This window comes from Ambystoma mexicanum, chromosome 10 (assembly GCF_040938575.1).
Source record: "Ambystoma mexicanum isolate Mex_15411 chromosome 10, UKY_AmexF1_1, whole genome shotgun sequence".
NCBI lineage: Eukaryota > Metazoa > Chordata > Amphibia > Caudata > Ambystomatidae > Ambystoma > Ambystoma mexicanum.
Window position 1 is genome coordinate 968,383,352 of NC_090932.1, and position 22,277 is coordinate 968,405,628.

Here is a 22,277-nt window from a genome sequence, read left to right on the forward strand (position 1 = left end):
TCTGGCTCCTCGAATGGCAGACCCAGCTAACGTCTAGATTTTCCAGTCTGTCTCTCGTGCAATGTTTAAGGCCTGGTAGCTCTATTGTCTCTCTGCTAGTTCTTTGCAAGAGTCCAGAAGCAGACCACCTCCAGCAGTAGAGTGGGGAAGTCCAAAGAAAGGTTGCAAGAATCGAAAAGTCAAAGAAGGATCCCTCTCAGATTGAAAACTGATCTCTTATAAGCTGGTGACACTCAGTTATTATCAAAATTCCCACGCTACAGATTGGCCAGCTCTCTCCCTCCCCTCAATACGCTCACTGCCTGCTAATACGACAAGGAATTAGTTGGTGTGAATGATGGGGGCTGAGGGAGGAGAAAGATTCAACATCCCAGAATGACAAGTGGGTTTAACTTCAGTCTCCTTAAAATCTAGCATGGCAGCTACCCTAATTTTTCAGATAATTGCCGGCACATACATATTTTCTATATTTTATGGCAAGTCGGAAAATAATAATCCTATCTCAGCACACCTTTCCTTTGAGGAGCTACCGTTTTTATTGATTTATTTTTGAGCAGAATTAGTCACAAATCTGCCCATTCCTGAATCAAACCTTACTTCCATAACCTATCATGACAACAATTTTCTATTCCCTCAGAATTATGAGAAAGTCAGAATCTTAATTGTATGTAAAGCTCACGTTTAATTAATCAAACAAACTTCATTTTTACATGGTCCTGGCGGGCTTCGGATTCCCTTTAATATGAACCCAGGATGAGCGCAATAGAACACACGATGCATTTTTTATTCAAGAAAACTTATTCAATGTTAGTCAATGGCAAAGCACTGCAAGTGTCCCTGAGTTTCAAACTAGCCCCTACCAATTTTTAGGTTTCATTTCTATTCTGTGACATGATTAGGACTTCTGGCTGGCCCATGTGATCATGACCTCCCTTCCTGGGCTTCAAAGGTTTTTGTTTGCAGCTAATGCACAGTGCTTGTGGATACCTGACCGTAAAGGTAATTTCTACTGGCTGTGCTATCTGCAAATTCCACATTTCTGATCTAATTCTCTGTATATATCAGCATTTAAACTGAAAACCAGACCACCCTTCTCCTAGAGGTCCTCAGCCAAAGGTATTGAGGTCAAGGTTTCAGAGGCACAGACCTTCCAGTTCAATGGGAAAAACAAGCTACATACATTATTCTAAACGAATAGCATTTTACATTGACAAAGTGTTTGCCATTATAAAACGCTTCCATGAATTAGGACCAATGTGTTTAACATGCAACATTTTGCATTACACCAAGGCCTGCTGTTCATAAATACAGTCTTTCTCTTCTACTATATTAGAACAGAGGCAGATTCATTATTAATCCTATGCACACAGATAGGCCACAGTTAACATAGGAAACCAGTGTTCACTTCTACAAAAAACTAAATCGGCCTTTCTCTTTACAGGCTGTCATTTTATATGATGAAAATTAAGTGTCTTTATTCCTGATAAACGCAATCTGTCACTTGACTTTATTTCTTAAATGTCAGGCATCATTCCTCCTTTTTATCTTCCAAATATGCAGTGTTTCAAATGTATCTTTTGTTTCCACGTGCACTGCTGCAGTTTTACATCTGTCAAAGATGCCTTTTCCGAGTTTACACATAGTCAGCAGCTACTGCACCACATGTTTATTTTTGCTTGCCTCCAATGGACACAGTTACAATAATACAGATCTAAGGCACACTCTCCTTGAACTCAGTGGCCCTCATTACAACCCCGGCGCTAAACCATGGCGCTATTAGCACCATGGTTGGTGCCGGTGTTGTAACGAGTCCGCCATGGTGGAATGGGGAAATACCGCCCCATTCCAAGGTTGGCAGGGCGGTAATTCCCCATGCCGCCATGGCCCTTCCCCATTTTTGCCCCATAGGGCTCAATGGGACTGGGGAAGGCGCTAATTACGGCACCGTAAATTACGGTGCCGTAATTAGCTCCTAGGTCCCTTTGTGGGTTGGTTTTTTAACGCCTGCTAAAAGCAGGCGTTAAAGTGCAACCCCCAAAGGGACCTCGTAATCAGGCGTTAAGGGTTTAACGGCGCCAACACCTTTTACGGTGCCGTTAACCCCTTAACGCCTGGGTTGTAATGAGGTCCAGTGTTTCTGTAATTTACTAAAGTCCAAATAGGCCCATTTCTGTTCATTCACTATGCCTTACATCGGAAAACAATGTTATGAACGTATCTAATTTTCCATTGGGTGTTACACAAGCCAGCCACGCTCTCATAGTAGGGCCCCAGCATGGCCTCTCAATCTGTCACACTGGGGCTGTATTTTCACCCCACACGTTGCCTTGGTAGGCAAGATGTACCTTTTTGCTGTGGCCATGGTTAAAGAGTGGGAATGAGATATTGTGAGGATATCTAGAAACTATTGTCTGATCTTTTGCTTCTTTGCAAATAGCAGACAATTAAATGCAAGGGAAATCCCTCTCCTACAAATCTTCTATGCAAAATCACTATGAAGAATTACAAGAATTATTTAGATTGTCTACATTGTCACAAAAAGAACTACTCTTTGAAGATGATAGACATACAATGGCATGGTTCAAGGTAACACATCAAGTGGTGGCATACCACTGTATGGTGAAACAAATTAAGAGCCAATCAAAAAGGAAACAAGAAGTGGTTAAACATAATCAGTTAATATGAAGAAAAACAGATTAATAAACACACATTTAAAAAAAAGGTAGCAGGCGCTCCTGTCCAGAATGAACATGGCATGATAACCTGTTCTGAGATGAGAGTTTGCAGCACACGCTTTTTGCTCACTGTACCTTTCACAAATGGGAAATATCCATTTGCATATCAGTCTTTGTCCCGCCTACATGGGCAATCCAGCACCGAAATGCTATGGCAATTCCTCTCTGAACAAGAGTACCAACAACAACTCCATACACGTGTTTCAGCCTTGTTGGGCCTCATCGGTGAGGTGAAGCTGCGCCTCTCTGAGCACAGTGAGCAGGGAGTCCACGTCTGGTTGCCCCCCGGTAACTCAGGGTGACCAAACAGGGTGGAAAACAAATATTTATAACTGATGCGAAAATCCTCGGAATTTCAGTGGGTGTCTTTGAGTTGCTTGAAGTGAGTCGGTCAGCTTAAGGACTCCCATTTAGGCTAGAGGCAACAGCAATTTGATAGCAAACTCTTCATCAGGACAATATGTTGAATAATGGTACACCATTGTTTAGTTGCCTCTGTCACCCCCCTTTTTGAAATAAGCGCTTTGTAAAGATGCCATATTACTATTGGCATAATATTTGTGCCTTCAAGCCGATCAATTAATGTCTGGCATACGGCAAGAAAACCATACTGTGTGATAGAATTCCCATCAAAATGCATTCTTGCTTTCTGCCTGTCTGGCGTGGTACAGAACAGCCTCAACATAGTAAGGTTTTATTGTCATTCAACAAGCTAGTAAATGGGGAGGATATCCGAGAGAGCTTGTGAGAGGACTGAAGAAGCCATTGAGACTGCCGCACTCTCATGACTACCCTGCATCGTGGGAGTTTGATGTGAACCTGAGGGAGTTGGCACATCCAGAGATATTCGGTAATGTCACAATGAACAATTGAAACTTACATTTGCATCTCTCATGTGTTGATTGATCTCACCAGCACACACCGTAACTTCAAAAAGTACAGGTTATATTTGTACGCTGAAACCAAACTTTTATTTATTCATGAGGAAGTTAAGAAAAAAAGGAATTTTCTGAATGTATGGCATGGGTGGAGTTAATTGTTCAGTGCCACATTCCTGTAGCATACAACTGTTACCAGTTATCAGATATAAATATTGGATATGTTATCTATGTATGTTACCTATGTAACATTAACTCTTTCTAGAGGACACGTGCGTTGGTGGTTTTGCGGCCTAGACAAGCTAAAGAAACATGGAAAGTCTGACCAGGTTATTCCTTGTGATTTGGAAGTGTTGGTTCATGCATTTATATTTGTGCCTATTGCCTTGTGTCCCCTAAGGCTTTGATGACAGGGCACTCAAGCTAATAGAAATGCCGGCCGGGGCATTGGCAGTGATTTAGAGGTTTGGAAGGCACTGAGGCTTAGCAAATACATATTTCTTCTGGTTGAAGAAGCCAAGCGATATTCTTTCACCACACAGAGCTATTAAGGAGCAGCCAACGGATGAGAAGGACGTCCCCAGACCGAGTGGTAAAGCAGTTGGGGGGGGATGAGGGTGTTCACGCCTGTTGCATTGCTTCTTAATGGTTCTTCACCTCTTCTGACCACCCCTCCTCTGCCATTGACAATGAGGTGGAACGAGCGGCAAGGGAAGCACAGTAAAGACTATGGGAGAAGCGCTTTGTGTTCCTGCTCCTCCACATGCCCCACCCAGGCTTGTGCGAGGCAGGAAATACTGCTTGTATGGGACTTCCCTTAATGGAAGGCCTATAGGGGACAGGAGCCAAGTTGTTGGCTCCCCTGTGGGACCCTAAGTTTAGCAACCCCATCTTTCTTCTGCGCCCACATATGTTAGGACTCCGGCAGCATGCGAGTATACTCTGTAGCAGAGCTTTGTGGTGACAGAGGCTTGCTGTTTTGCCATTTTCATTGCAATTCAACACTAACGATAATGAGCAGTCTAGTGTTCGTGTCCAAGTGATTATTTTGCAGCAGATAGGCCCAAAATAATAATGTGCTCACTGTCTCTTGCAGGCCACAGCCAATATTGCTCTGTACCAATGCATGTCCCTCCCTTGGGTGGCCCTTTAGTCCACCCAAAGGAGCTGAAACTAAAATGGCAGTGTATATTCCCAAAGAGAATAGTCTGTATCATGTAGGAGCATACACATTGAGCCTTCTGGTGGGTCCATGGCATATCTTTATTATAAAATACAGTACTGTAAATTGGGATTTCGGTCCATCAATCATATTTAATTCGTCATCCATTAGACTTGGACCTGCAATACATTACCTTTCCTTACATCGTAGCGCCACACAATACATTCGGTACCACCTAGGCACTTCTTAAATGAAGCAGTTATGGGAAGTTGGGTTAACCACAGTGCTTTAAGGTTTTCTTGGAAGGTGAATGATTTGCAGTCATGCAGATGCCACCTTGAGGCAACAATTCAAAGTTTGGAACCCTGAACTGCAAAGCAGTATCCGAGATCTGTGCTTGGCAGACAGAAGGGGGTACCCTAAGGATTAATGCAATATTGTATTGCTCATATTTTTGTGAGCTTAAATGTGGGTTCAGTTGGGTGTTGGGTGGAGGTGTATTGACGGCAAACCAAATGTTTACAGTGAGCCAAAGGTGTTATGCAGATGACAATGATTGTGTTCAAGGTTCTTTTCCCAGCTGTCCCAGTGGCAGTACTCTGGTTGATCTGAACATTTAGACCTTTTGCAGATTGATGTACTGTGGGTATGGTGTGAATAGGGGAGTGTGGCAATAGCCGCGGTTCCTATGATTAGCGGAATAGGCAGAGCTGGCAGTTTAACAAAACGGGTAGAACTATGACCCTGGTGTGGGCCAAGCCTGGAGCATGGTACAGCACATGTGTTGGAGGTTGGAGGGTTTCTGAGGTGGGATAGGATGGGCAAAAGGATGTGGTCCTCCTGTGTTGCATTTCACTTTGGACTCATAAACTGGCAGGGGGATAGGATGGGATATATATATATATATATATATATATATATGTATATGTATATTTATTTTTTTATTTTCTTTAAACACAACAGGTATTCTGTCAGGTTTTTCTTTATTCCTGGTCAGCCCTGGTATGACATTTTATAATAATTTGTGTTTCAAGAATATTAGTGGTACAGTGACCTCTGTTTTCTAAAAGCCGACATTTAGTGGGAGAAGGACTGGGCTTTTGAACTGTAGGAATGGTTGACATTTTTTTTAAAGATTCATGGAACTTTTAACAGAAAAATAAATTACTCACTCGTTGCTTATCCTACTTTCGAGCGCAAAGAAATGGTTGGTGCTGACCAATAGCGCTCATCCTCACCATGGAGGAGTAAATAAGAATATCTAGTCTTGAATTCAAGGCATAGAGACTGCAGTGTAAACTGGGAAGTACATTTGTATTTTAACTTCATATAACAAGATATTAGGTTAATGCTTTTGCATCAGAACATTTGTCTTCTCACGGCACAACCAATGAAGGATGACTGAGCTATGGAATTCTGCTCTCGACCCCGGTCTCATAATACTGATGGTCTCTGAGCCCCAATGATTACTCTCCCAATACCCTGGCAATAGGTAGTCTTCGGCCATCTTGGTTGACGTCTGTCTGTAAATTCCCATTCTTAACCCATGGCCTGTACGTGAAGTGAGTACATCATTGATGATGGGCTGCGGCATGGGAAGTTGCCGAACCAACTGTGGCATTTAGATTAGTAGAAGTAATTGCGAATTGTTGGGGGAGAAATAATGTTTCTTTTAGGGATGTTGTAAATGACGCAACATTCATTCAAATCGACAGGGATTTAACATCCTCTAGTTTAGTTTAAATAAAGCAAGTAGAGTTGTATTAGGATGACCTTGAGTACACACTGTATCTTCACATTCTTGCTTTAGATGACTCGTACATTTAAATGTGTGCATCAAATATAGCCACTTTATATTGTTTCCTTTTGATTCATTTTTTTATCCTTTTTTTAGGATGAAGAGGAAGAGATCAAGCAGGAAATAAACATGCTCAAGAAATATTCCCACCACCGAAATATTGCTACATACTATGGGGCATTCATCAAAAAGAACCCACCGGGAATGGATGACCAGCTCTGGGTAGGCATTTTCAATTACTATGGGCAGGTTTACTGTAAGAAACGTCCAATGTTGCAACTTTCAGGTCTACTTTGGTATGCGCGGTAACATCTATTCTTGTTTCTCAATTCTATCTTTGACAAGCAATGCAGTATTTCTAATGTATTGGGGTTCACAGGATTGTGACATTTCTTTTGCGGTTTCCCTCTCGGCCAGCTATTCCATCTGTTCCCTGACCCCTTCTCACTTGCTGCTCTGCATCTCGTTTTTTTGGCATTTTCTTCATAGGAGGAAACACCCATGACTCCCAACTTTTTTTGTTTCTATCCTGCAGTACACTAAACTGTGAAAAGTATGCCACAATAAGATGACTCGGTAGCGTCTTAATAAAATGCAGCATTTTTTTTTTCTCTCTGCCATTATGTACTTTGAGCTGCAAACTTTGACCCTTCCTTTAATTTTGATGTTAAAATGAAGATTTTGCCATGGGTAACCTTTGGCTATATTCTTTATACCTATAGCTTGGACTGTGCTGATGTCCACATTGGGTGTCCGAGTTGTGGCGAATCAACTTCCGGGCACCATCAATCAGCCCAACACCTCTAGTACACCAGAAGGGATCCGAACAGATTGGAAACACAAGAAAATTATAAACCTCCTTGTCCAATTTTGGTATTGTGGACAGAACGGCAGGCTTATCTCTGCAAGGTCGTGGATCGTTGGTTAGTTGCAACACAGCGAAAATACAATGATTACCGAAGGATGAGGGACTGTCCGGTCAAGGCTGTATAAAAAGATCGACTTTATTATTATTGTTACACAGACAGTTCTAGCACATTACCAAATACAACCCACCCTGTAAAGGAACAGAGAGGGTAGTTTCATGAAGGAAAGGGATGCACTGTGGATACTGACAGGAGGGTAGTTGGTAATCAGTCTGAACTGTTCACGATTATTTGGTTTCAGCACCAAGGGAGCATAAGGTTGTAAATGTCACTAGGGGCCTTCGGAGAAGGACCAGGAGGACAGAACTGCAATGTACCTGGTGCTTGAGATGATCTTGATGCTTGACAGCGTCAAGTCGGTCCCAGGATGCTTTGCAGCTCTCCTGTCAAGATGGGAGACACCTGCGGGTATCGGGCGGCAGGCAGTTCGACAAGCGAGGCTGGACGGACAGCTACAGGCTGGCTTACATGGCGGCTTGGGGTCAAGAATTGCCTCCATGCTGGTTAGCGGATCTGGAATGCTGATCGAGGTGTCTCGAATGGCTTTAGTGACTGCAGCATGACAACACTTGGTGCTGCAGCCGGTTGCGGTTTGAAGGCTTGACTGTCTCAAAAATGTCCTTTAAAAATGGATGCTGTTTAATGCTTGTTGTGGCACTCCTCCTAGCTTCTTCCCAGGCCTCGTGCCGTCCTTTACGGCGGACGACCCAAAGCTGAAGAGAGTGTTTGTGGGAAACGACCTTGTCCTTTGTTCAGAGACTCTCTGGCACTTCCCACCTAGAAAGCTTGCTGGCAGAATCTAGCAGGACACGCTGTAAGCTTGCTGGCAGAATCTAGCAGGGCACGCTGTGTCCTGGCTTGGTACCAGTTCTGGAGCTGCTGGACGGGTCCTCTGAGTCCCGTATCTCACTCTGTTCCCTGGGAGATGTTTTGGGGGAGGGATCTTACTTCTCTCTTGGAAATCCTGGCCAGTGGAGTAACTTTACTGAAAATGTTGGTGGGGACAGGGGTGGGGTGGAAGGAGGGCAGGTGGTGGCTCTTAGGGATTGTTTCGGCCAAATTGTTTGATGAAGTTTGGTTGAATGGTAGATTTGACTGAATTCGTTCACCACCATTAGTTCGAAGACGAAGATACCAAGCATGAAGAGCTGTGGTTGCCGGGGTAGACCCCGCTCCCCACGTTCAGTATTTTTGACTACGGCAGTTGTGGGTTTGTCCCCCATTTCCTCAGCATTGGTGGTAGGGGATCCAACAAAAAAAAAGAATAAAAAGGGACCCCTCAGCATCAGATCCGACCTGCGTTAAATGGATGGATCTGACGCAGCAGGGTACGAGAGAGGCGGCGGATGAGTAAAGGTAAGTAGGGGGGTTTATGGGTATACTGGTGGTTTTGGGGGCACATGGGCTTTAGTCTTTTGTACTGAGGTTAATACATATTCGCAGCGAAAATGACTACAGTCAATTTCGCTGTGATTTTGTACCTCAGTCAAACAACCTAAATCCCTGAGGGATAACAATAGACTACTACACCACAAGAGTCCATTGCTGATGCTCTGTTATAACTTTCATAAGACTGGTGGCCTATTTTTAAAATTCAATTGGGCCCCCACACATCTCCAGTCGGCCTGCCATGCACCCAGTGACACAACATAACATTCACAAACTTAATTCCAATAGAACATACAAACAATGAATTATTAATCATTCATTCAGACAGACACAAAAGTCAACACACATATGCTTGCATACACTCTCACTCACACACAAATTCACCCAGCACCTCCATTGACATACACTGTGTGCACACAACATTTATATGAACATATACAATAACACATGGAAACAGTGGCTCAACGTCCATTGAGCAGACCAGATTTTATCACTCCATGATCCCTGAAATTTTGGGCTAAGTTGTCTTGACCTAGCTGAACTATGAAGCCATGGCCGAAAGGAACAGATTCACTGGAATGTCAGCAATTCCCTTGATGTTTCCTTTCATTCAAAGGCAGAAGCCATTGGGTAATGCAGTGCAGTGGGTGACCAAGTATACTTGGTATCAATTTTCAAATGCCATATATCTCCAAACTTGGGTTCTGCACAGCACCTTATATGTGTACGTGCTGATAGAGGTTTTTTTCTAGAAGATTCTGACTGATTAAAATTATGGTATGTTTTCCTGTGTTCAAATGGCTTCAAGCAGTGGAGTACCAAGCGGGAGAGGCAGGGGGGGCAAGCTGCCACCTGTGGTACTTAAGAGCCAGGTGGGGACATTTTTCATTGGGACAACTCTCCCATTCGGCACATCAAAGAGGGTGCCAAACGGCAAAGGTGTCCCGCTGGCAGGACAATGTGTGGTGCTCATTGACCTGGCAGTAGGACACCTTACCTGTTCCGAATGGTAGAGGTGTCTGCTGCCAGCACAATGTCCCACGGAGCTCCGGGCAGCAGAGTGTCCTCTGTATCAACTGAGCATTACAATGTGAGCGATTAGGCACTGATTGGATGGAGGGGCTTACTATTAGCAGGGACATTTGTCCCTTTAGAAATGTGAATGGGAGGGAGTGATCAGAAGTGAGAAGGGTGCATAATGTTGCATGCTTTATGATATAATGACTATGGCTTTAAAACCCAAAGGGGATTAGTTAGGCTCACATTAATCTGCATGATGCTATTGTGTCTTTGCATGCATAATGGGGAGAATGAAACTAAAGCCATACTCCCATTGCTCAACATATTTCTATGACAATGTATATAATGTATGGTTAGTTTACTATAAAAGGCTAGTTTATTATGTAATGTGGTTTGCTTCCACGACTTTGCTATAAATAATTATTTAAGTACAAGAAATGCAAAGCAAAACCTTAATACATATCTATATCAACTAAACCTGGAAACTGTGCACGGTCGCTTAAATTGTCCACATCCCAGTTTCACCATTTAACCAAGTGTGTGATCCTGAGGAAATCATGTAATCGCATTATTGTGCCTTATCTGCAGCTCTGCAAGTGACTCTGATTCACTTCAAAGCTTATGTTAATGTATCATGGTGTTATAATGGAAAAGCCTAATGACTATAGAGTTGCTCCACATGTAACAAAAGTGCAATTTAGGTATTTTGCACCAAATTTATTTGTCACTTGCTTATTCATGGCAACTTAGTCTAAAGTCACTTCCATGGTGCCTCACATTATCAAGGACTGTTGATGCGCCTTGCAATGTCCTTTTGTGTGATGTCATTTCTATTGGTGCAATCCATATAATAATTAAGAAGTTTGCATGTATTTTTCCTCAGAAGGCTTGAACAGCGCTCTAATAGATGAGTTTCCTGCATCTGGAATGATCCTGCAGTTTTATTTTTGACGTTGTGTGTTAAAATGCCATCTTCCACTAATGTCAACAAAAAAGTAGATTGGGGCAAGGGTGGGCGGTTTGGTTTGCGGGATGCCAATGAGACCATGTGGATTCCACACACTGTATTTCTTTGCTCTCCCCTGCCCCCCACTCTTACAATGCTGGATACTCCGTTGGTTAGTTTGGTAAGTGAAGCAGTTTTTGGTGGCCTGTAACCTGAACCATGACACCCATTTACTAATTTTCACCAAACCGTCCTGAAAAAGTGTCTGCAAAACTTGAAATACTTTTTGCCAGTTTGGTGAAGATAATTTTTGGCAGCAGTGGGAAATGTTATACAGGGCTCCTAAAAGTGTGCATTTAACACAAAATCCCCTACGGTTCCTTCTGCACACCTAGAGCAAAAACTGCTTAACAAAAGTTCGCCATGTTTGGAAGGCGTATAGCACTCAAATTCATTTCACAGAATTTGCAGAGTACGACAATTTTGGGTCACAGGTTTTCTCAGCTGGACTCTTTCCACTCTACTTGGGGAGGGCGCACCTTTCGTCAACTTCATTGTGAAATTAGGATGGTAGCATCTGAAAAGTGGCAAGACTAATTTTAGAGGCGCTGCAGAGCTGTGGCTTGCCACAGAGAATGCACCATTTGCTATTGTTAGTGTGTCTTGATACCTGGAGCCGTAATGTGTACTATGAGCTCTGCTCACATTATCCAAATGTGACATGCGCCCTCACTAGGGTCAGCCCGCAGCACAGCCCCCCAACAAACATATACAAACATAACATAATACATTTTTTTTTTTTTATTTTTAAAGTACCTCTGCTCTGCTTTCAAATGCCGCCCGGACCACGTCTCATGTTACACCGACCTAACCTATTCGCACTCACGCACCTCCAGACAGAAACAAGCAAGCTGAATGAGCTTCCTAGTTCCTGTCTTTGTGTTGCACAAACACAAAGCCGGAAAGCGATTCTCTGCGCCGCGGCCCCTGGAAGTGCTGCTGCTAGCGTGGCAGCACAGACACCAGGCCCTGCAATACCCAGTTCAGCACCCTGGCTGCTGACTTTGAGTCAGGCCAGCCAGTGTGAAGGACTGAGCCATGCAGGGCATCCCGGCCCTGAATGTATTGCAGCGCGGCTGCCAGGCATCTCAGCATTATGTAATGAGACAGCTCAAGCCTTGCTTGGCCATCGAGCCAAGCTCGCGCTGACCAATTACATAATTGATGATTGCGGCCCCCCTACCCTCCCTCCAAAAGTTGGGGGGGGGGCATAAAGGCATGCCACAGAAGTTGGGGGGACAAAACCCCCTGTCCCCCCCTATAATTATGCCCATGATCCTGGCCTTCCTTTACTGGTGGAAGCTGTAATGCAGACTGTACCTTCAGCCAGGGTCCAAATGAGTCCTTAACCTTTTCGAAGTCGGCGGATTAACTGCTAAGTGAGGGGCTCAGACCTCTTTTAAAGCCATATCTGGCCCAGTGATTGGTGCAGGCTAAGCCTACCTTAAGGAACCAATCCTGGGTCCCCACCAACAATCTTCTGTTATGCGTGAGGTCATACATAACCAGAGTGCTTTGGAACCGGAAAGGTAAGGGGTGACAACATTTACTAAGTCCCACCCATCTTCCTGTCTGCTGTGTATCAAAGTGTCTCTCTGCTTAATTGAGCTCTCTGTGACTCCTGAACAAAGCGCAGGTCTCCCTTGAAGGTTGTGTCAAGATCAGACTTCTACTGCCTCCATCAAATCACATACTACTTTCATCTGCAGGGGTTCCCTGCAGTAAACAGTTGTCCCAGACATGCCATTCACTGCCCTTCATACAGATGGGTGGGAACTAGCTTCAATTTGACACAGTGCATATCAAAGAGGCGTTACTGGCCTGACCCCTGTTGTCAGTTCTGCACTCAGTCCTATCACAGGCCTGTTTCAATTAACTAATCAGTTTGCGCTGCCACCAGCAGATCCTTAGACAATAGAGAGGGCAGTTCCATGGGGCCTTAGATATTTCAATTAGGCTGGCCATGACCAGAGGAAGTTGTTGCCTTTCCCCTTCCTGAGATCTTTTGATGTACCACCTTGCTGTCACATTCCAACTAAATCTGACTGTGAGGACTGCGCCTGAAGGCTGTGTCCCCCCGGAGTACACTTGACTATATATTTGTTGTGCGGTGAACAGAGGAAAATGTGTGCGGATTAGCCTCACACATTTTCTGAGGTTGATCTCCCATCATTCATTTTCATTTCAAAATGTCCAAAAAGCCCAGGTTGAGCGTACACTCCCCGTACGGATGGAGAATTCCTCACACAAGTGGAATTTGAGTAATCTGGAGGAAGACTTGCCATATCTTATGGTACCCATCTGTTCCTCCGCACTCACCTCATTGCTTTAAGAGAAATGTGCTGCTTCCTCATAATGTATCCAGAGGATTCATCCATGAAACGCCTGGATTGCTCTGTTTTCCACAATCCCTCCAGATTATCCCCACAAAGCTCACCACTCCCACTACCTTCATCCCACTTGGGGGGCAATGTCCTGGACATAATCCGGTTGTCTTCTTTAATGCCTATTAGTACCCAGCGAGGGGTGTGTGGCAGCCTCCAAGCAAATGAGGAGGCTCAGAAGGAAAGACCCTGCTCCGAGGCTCTTCAGTGTGGGAGACTGCCATCTTCCCATGCCGGGATGAAGGTAAGTGCGCTTCCCTGTGATCCTGTGACCCAGTGTCCCCTTCCAACCCACCCCCCTTTTCCACATATTTAGCCTTTCTCCTCCATGTCCCACTTACCTTGTGCTGCCATGTCCGGCGCTGGCGCAGAGAACAGTAGTGTTACGTTAAAGCCCTTGCTTCGCTCATGCTTGTAACTGACGCCCCAGGGCATTACCAGACTGGTAATGCCACCCTCCTCGGGATCTATTTCTTAAAGAGCATACTGTATTGTACAATGTGATTCATGATTCTACCCACCAGGCTATACATGCTCACAGGTGTGGCCTATCCACCCACCCACTCTAGAAATGGTCCACTTGCCCTTAGTCCGGGGCCTTGCGTTTACTGTCTATGTGAGACCATTAGGGCATGTTATCTGGAGTAAAAGCAATGGGCCTCATGACAAGTTTGCCGGTCCGGAAACAATGGTGCAGGTAAGCTTACCGGCACTGTTTCCGGAACCGGCAAACTAGGAGTCTGCTGGCGGGTGCTGTTTCGCCTGCCAGGTCTGACCCTGGCGTGCGGAACGGCACCCGCAAGCATACTTTGACAGAAGCACCAGCACTGTTGCGCACAGGGCCGGTGCTTCCGTCCTCCACATTCCCATTGAGTCCTATGGGACTGGAATGGGAATGGGGAGTAACAATTGCTGCTGCCTGACTTACCGGGCCACCGGGGCTGTAATGCCCCAGTTATTCCAGCAAGTCAGCCGGCAGTAATTCATCACGATTCCGGTGGCAGCTTGCTTGTTTTACCCGCACGGCTACCACCGGACTCGTAATGAGGCCCAATGTTTCATTCGAAAACAATCCTAAAACAATTGGCCTCATTACGACTCGGGTGGTAGCCGTGCCGGTAAAACCGGCAGGCTGACACCAGACTCGTGATGAATTACTGCTGCCTGACTTGCCGGAATAACTGCACCTTACCCCACAATAAAGCCCTTTGGTGCAAACACGAACACTTCAGCAACACTACAATCCGCAAATGCACTGCCCCGTTACCAGCTGACGTGATCCGATGCCAGAAGGATTAAGACATTAAATTTGAATCAATGCTGTTCAACAGAGTGGCCACATATTACTTGCAGCTCGACTGAACAACAGGTCATCAACCAAACCCACACAGAATGTACACCTAGGCAGGATGGAATGTGGTCTGGTTAACGAAGTCTGTGTGCTGGATGGGGGCTCCATGTATGGTCAGAAGTGCAACTGTGGACTGCGGGAAGTTGAAACTCTTCGCCGGCTTATATCGCGTGGTCCATGTTTTTGAGCATTCCAAACTCTGTTACTGTATGTGTTGGGACGGGATCAGCTGGATTGACAGTTTTGTATATTGTACATTTTTCTGAGATCGTTTGGTAGGGTGGTACAAACGAAGTTCTTGTTTGACCGGCCAACACAAATCTGATGGTGGTAGCGAAGTAGAGCGTTCCTTTTGAAAGAATGTACCACTTTGGCTAAACTCTGCAGAATTGATTTATGCCCGCTTGATACTGTTTGTTATGATGTATTAATCCCCACGAGAAGTATTTTGCGCAAGTCTGGATGCTAAGTGAAATTTTAGTGTTTTCAAATTTCATAATTTAATGTTTTCTGTTTATAATGCCTGCGTAAGTGTTTTTCCTTAATGAAGGCATCCAAGAAAGAGCACTTATGACTGACAGACTGAGTTAAATATGTCTGCGCAGCTAAGGTTCTGGGAAACATTGCTGCAGGTGCTTTGCTGACAGAAGCCTGCTGAAAGAGTTTAGCATGTATTCGAAAGGCAGCCCCACTTTATTCAGGATGCTGGCTCATGCCCCTCCTCCCCCGAACCACTCATGCTACCTCTATCCCCACCATGCTATAGCAATATAAATCAGGCCCGGCTCCAGGAATTTTAATCTGGGTGGGCCAGGTTTGTGACCGGGGGGCCAAACTTTTCTCAGATTTGTGATCCGGCAAAACACGTCTTCCTGGATCTGAAAAATCAATTTGCCCTTAAATTCTTTAGTCTGTTAGACTGCTTTATAAGGTGCAGAAGCCTGGATTCAAACCCAGGTTGTTACCCACAAGACTACTTGAATGTCTGATAAAGATGCTTGTTTGGATTGCACTCCCTGGCAGATTTAAGCCAAATAGATTCTTTGGCAAAGCTGACAGATGGCCCCGGGTAGGTGGGGCATGGGTGTGGAGTTTACGGTGGGAGCAGTTAATCGCTGTCATGAGTGCAACAAATGTTACATGTTTTTTAAGTTGTCTTTTTCTACTATTGGAGCTGTATGTTTAGAGTTTTGACTCTAGCTGGAAACAGCCTGTTCACCTCACCAGGTTTTGCTGACATGAGGTGATTTGCCCAGGTTCGCTCAATTCATTTAAGTGGGAAATATGCTGTCGCCTTCCAACTGCTCATCCCTTCCAAAATCACAGGCTCTCCAGTACTCCTTCCACAGTCTTCTGCTCTCTTCTTCCATTTGCTCCTTTGTTTCCTTCCATAAACTCCCTCACTACTTTAACTTTCCATTGGCTACTCACTTCATCTTCCATATGCTCCCCCAACTCCATATGGAAAACATTTGCAAAAAATGAAAAGTGAAAGCTGTACACTGCCCTTAACAAGAGTCTGAAAGATTAATCCCAGTTAGTCATGCCCTAAGAAATATGTTTTGTGGCTTTTTTTCAACATACTGCTATAATTGAGATATAAAGAAAACAGTACAGAGCAAAGGAGAAGCAGAAAAAATAGTGTGGCAATATCACCCCCTGTCACTTCCATCAGCTCCCTCTGACTACCATTCCCATTTACAATCACTCCCACCTACCCCACCCTTCCCCCACCATGTCTTCTTGGCCTGGCTGCGGAGAAGCAAGAATTATGCCACCTCCTCCTCTGCAGGGCCTGAGCAACGAGGACGCCAGTCCTTATTCCATCTAACATAATACCTCTCTGAAGCTGTGGCTACTCCCAGGAGGCCACGTAGGAGGTGATTGTAGTCTAGCCATTTTGTTGTGAAAGCCCCCTCCACCTCGATAAATATTGAATTAGAGAATAGGATATTTCGTTTCTTCCAAATTACATTACAGCTAATTTTAATTGAGTTGAGGATGTGTGGGAGTGCAAGCATGCAGGTGAGAGTGGGATCAGGAGGGAGACAGTGGAGGTTGAAGAGTTTCCGGCCTCCTGGCATCAGTCCCGGTTGGATGTGGCAGGGAGGAGGGGCCACCCCTCCCCTGCCACCCCCTATACATCATTGTCTGGTACATACGGTTTATAATATGCAATTGTCCATGATGACTTCTTATTTGACATGTTTACTTTGCTATTTTGAATGTCACAATTTTGATCAATAAATGTGGTCTTATATTTTCCAAATAAAGATGTATGTATGTCTTCTTGGCTGGCCCTGACCCCTGCGCTGCCCATCTATTAAACCATATTGCAAACTGGATCACTTCTAGGAGCTCCTAATTTTTGCAGGAAACACACAGTGAGATTAACTGATTTCCCCAGGATCACACACTTTGGTTAAGTGGTAAAGTCAGAATGTCAGCATAGCTTGAAATGTAGGTATTTGACCACACACCTTCCCAGCTAAAGTTGATACAAATGTGTTTTGAAGTTTGGTTTTAAATACCTAAAATATTACAATTCTGGGTCTTTGCACACAAGTCACCTTTTGTACAGATTTTGAAATGGGACTTACGTCCTGCTTACCATAGCCGTTACTCTGTATATAAAAGAAACTTTAAGTGATAGGGATGATTTATGGGAAAACATTTTTTATTGTCATGAATCGCATATTTTTATACCAATGATTATAAGCCATGAAAATAAAAATGTTTATTTTGTAAGTTTCTGTATTCAATGTTTCTCTTTACTTTTTCTTATTCCATTTAATTAGTTTCTTTTTCACACTTTGTTAACTTTATTTGTAAAGGTGAAAAGAGTATTGCGTCAATTTTGTTTTGAATCCTAAATTGCATAATGGGACTGCTACTGTTTGCACCTTCTTTGCAAAAGGGCCCCTACAGGCAATTTGAATTGTTTCCACAAAGTAATGGAAAAGTAAATAGTAAAACAAAGGCAAAATCGCTGTTTCACTTCACTTTTGAAGTTTGTGTCTGGAAAAGTATAAATCTCTCCCACAATTAACAATTTGGAATCTGTTTGCTTTTACCAATAAAGTTACAATCATAGGTGGTCATTTTCCAAGTCCTGTGGAGTGAAAAAAGTGGCTGTAAAATGTTTTATGATTGTAGCTTTATGTTCCCCGTTCTGATTGGAAGCCTACACACTCCAGAATGCCAATTAATCAGAACTTACAAAAGATCCCATACAGACACAAAGTGAAATGAAATGCATAACAAAGTCATTGTTTCACACAGCTTGGTCTGTAACCCCATTCATTCTAATCACCCAACAGCCACACTTAAATAGCTTATTAAAAGCGTATATAATGTAAAGAAAAAAGTACCTTTTCCTATCACTAATCACTTCCTATTTTAAATAATCTGCATCTGAGACATGTTAAAAAGATAAGGCATCACTGGGAGGAGCTGTGCAGCCCTAGCTGACTTTGAGGGGAGAAAGGCAGAGCAAGGGTGCCCCACGAACATTTGTCCATTGTTCGACTGTTAAATCCACCTCTGATTCCACTCTGCAGGAAATATCTCAATATCCTTTTTTATGTTTAACAGTTCTGCACCGCTTATACGTTGCCAGAAACATAATAAGAAAATGCTTTTTTCTTGTGTTATTTTCAAGGTTTCATGATCAATCTTCTGAGAGCCAAATGTTTATTGGCGGAAGTGGGAACAATTCTCCAGTCCTGCACCCCTGCCCCTCTGTCACTGGTGGGATCCCACAGTAAATAACTTCAATTTCTGGCACTGCCTAAACACCTAGCAGTTATATCATACTTTTCAAATAAGACCCACAATACACATGATGTATTCAGTTTGCATACAGACATTGTTAATTGTTACTCCAATAGTATGATGTCAATAAGGCAGTACTCATCTGCCCATTTCATGAAAAGTTCTGGCCAGGCAGCCTAGGCTTCCACACAGACAAATATGCATACTATTTAGGTCAGAACCCCACTGGTAAGTGTGTATGAGAAGATGATCTGAAGTTGGTCCATACTTGCCATCCTAGCCTTAATATGTTCAGGTAGTTTCTTGTTGGACCAACTCAGTGAGGTGTAGTTTGAGTCCCTAGGCGTTGCAAACAAGGCTCCCACATCAGGGCATATATACTGTCACTTAGGGAGATAAACTGAAACCAACGCACATTGGCAAAGCCAAAAATTAGGACTTTTGAATACACATGGTAAAGACATTTGCCAGGCACTGCCAAAACGGTTCCACCTGGCAATAAGGTGGGAACATCTAGAAAATGGGGTGAGTACCTACGCATATATGATGTAATTGTCTGGAAAATACCTGTGTAATACTTATACACATGTCAATACGGTTGACTTTGCGATTGCTTGTTTTAGAATTCCAGTGTAAGGAACAAATGTGAGGACACCATGTTGCTTTTAAATCTATTGGCTGAAAACACACCATGTTAAGAGATTTTTGATTACAACAGGAGCTCATTTACAGTGGCAATTAAGTCTGACAGAGCTAGCTCAAAGAGTACCCAAGAGGGTATGTTTCAGCAGGGAGGGGGCAGCTAGTTGGTGGGAATACCATAGAGATTAACATGGCAATGGATGGGTAAATGACCAAACACATCCATTGAATGTGTATCCCTCCTAACATACTTTCTCCATCCTATATGTGGTCCAATACAATATTCTGGCTTACACCCAATAGCCTACTTCAACGCCTTACATCAAATCACTTTGATTTTACTACACTCTCCCCTCCAGAATTACATTGTTCTTTCTACCAACCTTATTGTTTCACTTATACCCAAGTAGTTCATGCAGCAGAATATATACTTTGAATGGAATGTGTAAGGGCTCTGTGTCTAATTAACCACTGCCATTGCTTCGGTCAGGCTTCCATACCATTATTTACCAATCAGCCTTGGCCTCCCTGCCACTAATGTGAACAGCCCTGCCCAATCTGCTGGACCACAAGGCCTACAAATGCTTGCGGTATCTCGTGTTCCAGTGAATGTAACTTATCAGGGTCTTTAGCCATGTATGCGCCTGGTGTAGAAATCTTTGTCCAAGCATCACCACCTGCCATTTAGTGTTTTCTACAGTGAACCATCTTATTAGGCATGATTGGAACAGTTATATTCCCACACATTAACACCTACATTCAATTACAGAAATCTACTTGATAGGTTTGAAACAATAGCTACCATATAAATGAGAGGTTTGTAATGTAAGTAAGATTAAAAGTGTAGTTAAAAAAGCAACACAGGATCTTGCTAGACAGTTGTAGGCTGCCTGCTTGAGCAAGTGTGCTACCTTGCTTAAAGGTGTGAATGGCCATCCATATCCCTGGTCATTTCTGCTTTCATGGCTGTGGGGCATAAATCATTGTCCAAGGTAAGCAAACAAATCCTGACTGGGCCACCTTCAGTGCAGCTCCTCAGAATGCTAATCGCAAAATCCCCCCAAGCCTGTTTTTACCCTCTTAGTCTCCCCCTCCGCCCCCTGGTTCCCAGTGGCATTTTAAAGTTTATGTTTAGTTTTTTTTTTATTGCGTATAGTTAAAATACATTCAGCCTTTTGATGAAAAAAAGAAAATAGGAAGAAAACCTCACAGCACTGACAAGGTCTCCTTTCTAGCAGGGCTGGGCTGACCCACGGGGAGACTGGGAGTTTCCCCGGTAGGCCTCAGGCTATAGGGCCTCTTTTCTTGGGGGAGGGATGCATGGGTAATCAAAATTAAACTATCACTCGCCATTCGGGGATATGCATCCATACAGGCCAGCCTGGGTGTGGCCATTCGCTGTATGATTTGTTTGTCTGCCAGGCCCACCCCTGCCCATGGATTTTGGGGCTTTCACTCTCGTCGCACTAGGGTGCATGTGCATTGAAACCGCAGGTGATATGATATGATATGATATGGTATTTGTAACGCGCCTATACACATGTGTATGCGCCCTAGTATGCTCTGTGCTGTTGAGTCACATGTGCAGATGTGGCTGGGCCCGTGATTGAATGTGCCATTGCCACCTGAGAGACACTGCCGACAGACAGTACGAGTGCTGTCCTGGTACCAGGCCCATGCCGTGTGTTGTGCCAGTTTTCATGGTGTGCTCTGACAGATTTAAGAAAGACAGCCAACCAACTAGGTGAGGCTGGCCGCACTGCCTCCATCAGTAGACAGCAGCAGGTGACCCAAATGAGGCTGTGGCTGGGGCTGAGAGCAGCTGAGGGCAGTAGCCAGACCTGAAAGGTAAGGGATTATTTGTACATGCGTGCCCCTCTCCCATTCTGCCGAGTGCTTCTGACCCTCACTCTCACCCTATACGGTAAACCTTTTACAATGTGCTGTAATATTTTCTAGCCATCATGCTATGATGTTTTCCATGTGTTGCTATCCTGCGCATGCAAGTGCTGAACTTTTTTCTTACTGTGATGCCATGGACTGTAACATTCTCCACCTCTGCTGCAATGTGTTCCCCCTATGCTGTAATCATTTACCGGCCGGGGTCATGTAATATGTTCTCCATGAGCTCTAACATTCCCCTTCCTGTGCTTTAATGATCCCTGCCTGAGCTATACTGTAAAACAGCACCCCGTTTACCTAATATCCGCTCCTTGTGAGGTGATCCCCCGGCCCTGAACTGAATGGGGATGGTTATCGGGGTGTAGTGGGAATACTGGCAACCCGTAGACCTATTAAAATACACTTCAGCTCTGCTATGCAAGACCAAACTAAACTGCTAATCCAGTACTTCCACTCACACCCACCTCTACTAATGTACCTTACCATGAACTAAAGAAGTCCCTACCTATGTCATTACAGAGGCTGACAACCCGCTCTGCTAATGCACCTCTTCCCAATCCTGACCTCCCACACCCCCACAATTCCAGCACTGACCTCAATTGACGCCTGCTGTTCCGTTACAGCAACTAACACTCATCTGACCTTCACTACTAGTCCACCCTTACCAGCAGTAACCCCTTTGCTTCTAGGATTGGGTATTTGTTATTTGTGTGTGTGGGTGTACACATCCACACACACAAATAACAAATACCCAATCCCACCCCATCCCTCTCAACCGATATCATCTGAATGCTAGACCCCTCCATCCAAATAAAATATATCACAGTTCCAACCAGTACATATTCACACTACAGGCACAAGAGGATCCTCCGCTGGATACAGAAACCTCATGAGTCATGAAACATAACACTTCGAACCAAACCTAAACAAAGTAGGTACATCTGAACTGCATACTTCAACACAACAACAAAGCTATCTTGTGTTTTCCCTCTTTCACCACTAATGCCAGCCCCCCACTTTTTCAGATCTGAAAGAGTGCCAAGAGGCCATGCAGATTGTAGCAGAACGTAGTCAAAACCCATGCAACATAAAAAAAAAAAAACATATCTTTGGACTTCCAACATTTACACTGTGACGTTTCACAAGCTATGAAGTTTAAAAGTCAATACTTCTGGGTGCACGGAGAAAAATCGAATGGGCTATGAAAAATATGATTACGATATCACTATATATCACTGCATTGTGAAACCGAGTCCTCTCTCCCACTTTGCAGGATTCTCAAATTTAGGTGTAGCCTCTTTACCCTCATT

The 22,277-nt window shown here is 44.0% G+C and overlaps 1 protein-coding gene across 11 annotated transcripts in view; it reads left to right on the top strand.

The window, feature by feature from the left end:
• TNIK (TRAF2 and NCK interacting kinase) overlaps positions 1 to 22,277 on the top strand; it is a 1,364,982-nt gene that overhangs the window by 623,817 nt on the left and 718,888 nt on the right. For all 11 annotated transcript variants that reach the window (XM_069618746.1, XM_069618750.1, XM_069618745.1 and 8 more), the window contains exon 4: positions 6,670 to 6,795. In XM_069618746.1, coding sequence (XP_069474847.1) covers positions 6,670 to 6,795 — 126 coding nt within the window. The remainder of the gene's footprint in view (positions 1 to 6,669; positions 6,796 to 22,277) is intronic.